Source organism: Triticum aestivum, chromosome 1D (genome assembly GCF_018294505.1).
Source record: "Triticum aestivum cultivar Chinese Spring chromosome 1D, IWGSC CS RefSeq v2.1, whole genome shotgun sequence".
In the NCBI taxonomy this organism is placed as follows: domain Eukaryota; kingdom Viridiplantae; phylum Streptophyta; class Magnoliopsida; order Poales; family Poaceae; genus Triticum; species Triticum aestivum.
Window position 1 is genome coordinate 265,013,427 of NC_057796.1, and position 6,123 is coordinate 265,019,549.

At 46.8% G+C, this 6,123-nt stretch overlaps 1 protein-coding gene across 1 annotated transcript; it reads left to right on the forward strand.

Moving 5' to 3' along the window:
- Positions 1-4,614: 4,614 nt before the first annotated feature.
- On the forward strand, positions 4,615-5,802 carry LOC123168250 (heavy metal-associated isoprenylated plant protein 39). Its single transcript, XM_044586125.1, has 3 exons — positions 4,615-4,822; positions 5,016-5,091; positions 5,199-5,802. The coding sequence occupies exons 1-3, from the start codon at positions 4,814-4,816 to the stop codon at positions 5,609-5,611; spliced, it is 498 nt and encodes a 165-aa protein (XP_044442060.1). The 5' UTR covers positions 4,615-4,813; the 3' UTR covers positions 5,612-5,802.
- Positions 5,803-6,123: the final 321 nt, after the last annotated feature.

A 6,123-nucleotide genomic window follows, 5' to 3' on the forward strand; every position in this document is an offset into this window, starting at 1 on the left:
ATTTAGGTTTCTTACAATTTGTTCTTGCACATGTAGGTCCTATTGTCAGAGGCTTAGACCCACTGTTCGACCCATTTTGCATATGGGGAAATGAGATGTCCATGAATATCAGTCAAGTCAAGAAACTCAGAAATATTGTTAGGATGAAGAAACTTGCGATGAATAACAGCAAGATCTTTGTTTGCACAATGAAGAAGACATTAGTCAACTATAGGATGGTACTAACTCTTTGACCTTGTTTTTACCCCTTGCACCATTTCAAAATTTATAACAGCGATTTATGCATATCTTTGTTTTCAGTACTTTTCAAAGCAGTTCACCGATGGTTACCTCTCAAACCACCTGCATGGTCAAGAGGCGAGGAAGGTATTCATTCAACACCCACGGTACAATATTGAAGTCTTGCTGAAGAGGACGAAGGTTGGGCGGGCAATTATCCATAGCCACTGGCCTAAAGTTGCAAGGACATTCAACATCACTGAAGGCTCAATATTTGCCTTCCGCTTCTGTAGTTTCCCAGATGAGATTCATTTATCTATTTACCGTGTATGATGCTACTTTCCAAAGGTTTTTGATGTTGCATGTGAAACTTGGTGCTGTTGTGTAATGGCGTAACTGAGTGCTGAAGCTCTCTGATGTAATTCGATTATGAAATCCTGGTTGCTGTTATACGGATATGTATCTGGTGTGTTTTATAAGAAATATAAATTTGATTAGTACATGGATTATTAATAATAGGCTAATTACCCTGCTTATTCGGGATTAATATTACAGACGGTTACTCAGACAGCACCGTGGGCGATGAACTCAAACAACCCGCACAGTTTCTAGAAAGTAGGCGTGTTCAATCAACTAACAATCACACACGGCTTTCGGCAGAGAACTGTTTGCATTAGGCCACCTTGCGCAAACGTTTCCACACAAAAAAATGTGTGTGATATACATACGAACGGAAATGATTTTCTGGGATTCACCGTGTGGGATGTACATACGAACGGAAACAATTGGGTTTCGATGCCCCGCCAGATCGCACACGACCACATTTTGCCCCAGCCTGTGAGCCAGGAGGGCCTATCACCGACGGTTTCTGGGTCGTGTGGGAAGGACCCCCCTATCGCCCACACTCACTTGGTGACGGTTCCAAATGCCATCGCGGAAAGGGGTTAAAAACCGTTTGTATAGCACCTCGTTTTACCAGTGCTCTCATCACACGGTAAAAACCAATAACATTCAACACATGGTCTTCTCACTTTCTACATGCACTTAGCTCATTGGAGGAGGGGTAATTAAAGAGGAGAGAGATGGTGGCTTGCACCTTCCCAATGCGTTTTCTATTCCACTCCACCATCTTCCTTAAGATTTTTATATGTCCACTTATTTGAGGATGGAGGGAATATGATTGATTATAGTCATACAATGTCTCATTATCCACCCTCATGACTACATTTTTTATAATTGGTATCTCTTTAAGATACTTGATACTTGGCAACTGTCGGGTATTTGTTTTATTTTTAACTTTTCTGCAATCGTAAAACAATCGCTTCAACACATTTGCTACTAATAAATTCTCTCAAGTAAGATAACTCTAAAGCTTATAAATATTCTCTTCTACCATCGTGCCAAACATAAATTAGGGTTGTTATACTTTCCAACACAGATTATCGTGACCCTCTACACTTGTGGGTTATCAATAGCCCCACCATGTTCCTGGCTCATCCATCATTTGACCCAACCTAGCCACTTTGCATGAAAGGGGTTAGAATCGATAGTGATGACCACATCTATTTGGTCGGTGTGGCAGCTGACAAAGGCAGAGTAGATAGTTTGACGCGGATGTAGTTTGTGAAGGCGGCGGTGTAGACCAAGAAGAAGTTGATAATGATGGTGCCACAGATCTAATCTAATAGTGTGAGGCCACCATGGTTGGTGGCAGCTGTCAAGGTGTTCCGCGGTGTACATAGCAACAATAAGTAGTCACATGAAGATTTGTATGACAACATGATGTAACTCAGATTACCAGATGGACACGTGGCATAAGTTTTACCCAGGTTCGCCCCCCGCTATGCAAGTAACGGATCTACTCCGACTTATAGGAGATTATACCACAAAGAGATTACAATGAAGGTGCACAATATGTAGTCGACGAGTTGGGTACCAACTCGTCAAATTGGACGTGGATGACCAGGACAAGGGTACCCACCCGTCGCTCGCTTTGCCTCCAGGGGGGCGGCTCGGGCGAACCCTAGCCGCCACCCCGACCCCCTCCCCCCTACATCGCCGCTGCCATAGAGGAGGCCGGTGAGCAAAGCTCGCTCGGCGGATAGCGGACACCAGGCTCTCCTCCTCGCCTCGTGTGGGGGACCCTGGACAAGGCACGACGGCGCCCCTGGGCGCCTGACGTGGCGGTGGAGATGGAACGCTGGGGCGGCGGCCCGGGGGGTTCCAGCGGCAGTTGTGCCAGCATTGCTGCGAGGGCACCGTGGGGTGCAGCCCTAGTGGATGGTGGAGGCGGATCTCGTGCTCCCTGCCCAGATCTGTTCCCCATCAGCGGCGGTCCTAGGGTTCTTCTAGCACCAAGACAGTGTTCTACTGGATGCTGGCCCTCATTGATCTGGACGTTGACGAGTTCCGGAAGGCTCTGCCGGAGATCTCCATTGAGTGCTTGACGCATGTAGATTTCCATGGTGAAGACTGTGATGGAGAACGTCATGGTGGCTGAGGTCTGAGGCCTAGTAATGGTGGATCGAGTCTTTGAGGCGATGATGACCTTTTTTAGCAATTCGTGACTCGTACCAGCGGCATCGGCAAGTGGGGCGACAGCACAGGAGAGGACAGAGTCTTAGTTTTCAGGGTGTAAACTCAAGATCTAGCCTTAATTGGTTGTGCCTGGCAGTGGCCTTGTTGAAGGCATTGTTTTGAGAGTACGAATTTTCTTCAATGTGAAAACTTAAGACCTATGATTGAGCGATGACGATGCTTGTGCATTGGTTCCTTCTTAGAGGCGTCGCTTTTGAAGAATTTGAACTTCGGGTGTTGTCTTGGTGGTGGTTCGTGCTGCAGTTACAAGGAATCGATCACTGTAGCGGGATCTTTCATTTTCTTCTTCTTCTTGTTTTTGGGATGTGTGCATCTGTAATGTCTTTATGACATTTTGCTGTTGCAAAGGCTGGGTGTAATTGATATCTCCGGCATATTAATATACTACCTTTGTCAAAAGGACAAGATGTTCAAACCAGATCTATTGATTGCGCTAATGTGCTAAGTTAGGGATCAGCCTCATGAAAATCTTATATTCCCTGAGGAGGTTCTACCACGTGGATCCAGTAACCGGTGGTCTCTGGCTGACCGATATTGCGCACCATCATTTAGCTATTGCGCTTCAGGAGATCTTCCTGATGTCGAAGAGGTTGGAGAGCCATCCTCCTTCGTCTTGGTTGGACGCCTTTATATAACAGCCTTGGTCGATGCCACTTTTCTCTGATGATCATTTTGTCTTGCGCGTCGTTGAATTTTTCATTTTAGGTAGTGATATGTCTTATTATAGGAAAATCACAGGTGAGACATCTAAGGGAGCAGGTGGCCAGATATAGGCCTCTCGTACGGCATACCTGCACAAATACATAGACAAACAAGGCTAACAATGATATGTGCAACAGAGGAATACGCTGAAACCACTTTCCCTCGTCAATATCATTAGATTCGTTATTGAAATATATTTTCATATGGTACATATGTTTGATATTATAAATATTTACTTTTATAATTTTGATAAAAGTTTACAAAATTTTATTTTAAAAATGACCGCTTAATTTTTGTAAATGATTTTAATATTTGATATCTATAAAAATTAATTTATTTTTATACTTTTAAAGATATGAGCAGCGTTGGGTTTTACCACCGGCCGGTTGGACAAAACTAAACTTCGATGGAAGCGATGTACCCGCCACTGAAGCTGCGGGTGGAGGGATGGTGCTACGTACAGAGCGAGGGGAAATTATCTTCACCGCATGTAGAGAAATACGCACATGTGATAATAGCCTGGAAGCTGAATTAGCGGCCTGCAAGGAGGGACTCGAGCTCGTGCTACACCGTACCGAGTTGCCCACTATGATCGAGATGGACTGCGTTGAAGCTGTCATGATGTTGAACGCCAGGACGATCGATCGCTCGAGGGTCCGTGTGATGGTGGAAGAGATCAAGAGGATGGTTGTTGATGACCCTAGGGAGATTTCTATTACTGCTATTAGTCGTTCGCAAAATAAAGTCAGCCATCCACTAGCTGCATATGGGAGGAGCACCCCTCGTACTGCAGTATGGTTGGGCTCAGGGTTGAGTGACATTGTAAAACTTGTTTTGCCTGATTTGCCTCCTTAAGTAATAGAATCTTCCTTTACCCCGCAAAAAAAAATAGTTAGCACTCACCGCAAAGAAAAAATAAATCTTTGGCACTGCACACTAGAGACGAACGAGCTTAAGCAGAACTGCAGAAGAGGGGCCAGAATCGTCACCCAAGTGGGAGGAGGAGGAGAACTATTTGGCCTTCATCAACTTCACTTTCCCCCGCCAATTCTCTGCCCCTTGCTGATACGTGACGCTCGCTCTCCCCAGCCGTCGCTACAACCTTTATTTACAGCTTCGCCTCGAGGCATCTCTGCACCATTGCTTTTTCTGCCATTTTAACCCGCGCGCGCCTCCTCTTCACTCGTCTCGTTATTCCCTCCTGTCCGTCCCGTTCCAGCTATACGCACCCTCCCTGCCTGTCTGTACTGCGCCGCCGCCGGCCGGTCTGGTCCTCAGCTCGCATCTCGGGGACATGTCGAAGGTTCGTGCCAGGATTCTGGGCTTAATCCCTTTGGATCTTGCTTTAGAATCCAACACGTATTGCTCTTATATATCTGCCCCTTTTGTGCACTGCCTTCTGATCTTTGCTCCTTGTCTGTACTCCCCTGCTCGAGCTCTGGTCTGCAGAACGCCATCCATATGCTGATCACGCTAGCTGTTTGGTTTTGCTGCAGAAAATTGTGGTGAAGCTGGAGGTGAACAGCGGCAAGGATAAGCAGAAGGCCATGAAGGCCGTGTCGGCGCTCGTCGGTACGAGCAGCACTATTTTGTTTTTTCGCATGGCTCGTGAGGAACAATAAGAGCTACTAGCTGAAGCAAGAAAGGAACCGACGTTGGGTTCTGTCTCGTGTGTGCAGGCATAGACGCGCTGTCCGTGGACATGGCCGCCCGCAAGATGACGGTGATCGGCATGGTGGACCCGGTGGACGTGGTGAGCAAGCTGCGCAAGGCGTGGTCGGCGTCCATCGACTCGGTCGGCCCGGCCAAGGAGCCCGAGAAGGAGGGCGAGAAGAAGGACGGGGACGGCAAGAAAGACGGCGCCGACGCCAAGAAGGAAGGCGAGGGGGAGAAGAAGGACGGCGACGGCAAGGACGGGGCCAAGAAGGACGACGGCGAGGCGAAGCCGCCGCAGCCGACGGAGGAGCAGCTCATGGCCGAGCTCATGAACCAGTACAGATCGGCCTATTCGGCTTACCACAACCCCTACATGAACAGCCACTACGTGGTGCAGAGCATGGAGGAGAACCCCAACTCCTGCGCCATCTGCTAAGAACGCGACCGCTGCGTGATGTGATTGTGCCAGAGTACGTGTGGTACAAAGACGCTACCTGCTCTCTTCTGGCGTGTATGCCGTTTCTGTGCAGAATGCAGTTATGGGCAGGGAGGGCATTCACGTGGAAAACTTTGCTGTATGGGACAATTATACCTGTAATGACTTGTGACGGCAATTTTGTTTTTTAATATGTACTCTCTCCATTTACTTATACAAGACCACTGTAAAATATACGTATTGCATCTATATAAGGCCACCAACAGTAATCGAGACAAAAATTAATGATGTTTTCTCGTATTAGCACCTTGTTTAATACTTACATGTGTGAAGATCCACTGATTTGCGGTTTGCGGCTTCAAACTACAAAATGATTAGTCTCATGTTCTCTTTGCAAGGGATTAGTATCACGTTAACGATTATACTCCAACGGTGCATAAGTTGGACTCTCTCCGTCCTAAACTATTTGAAGTTTTATTCCCAAAAATAAATAAATTATTTGAAGTTTTAGT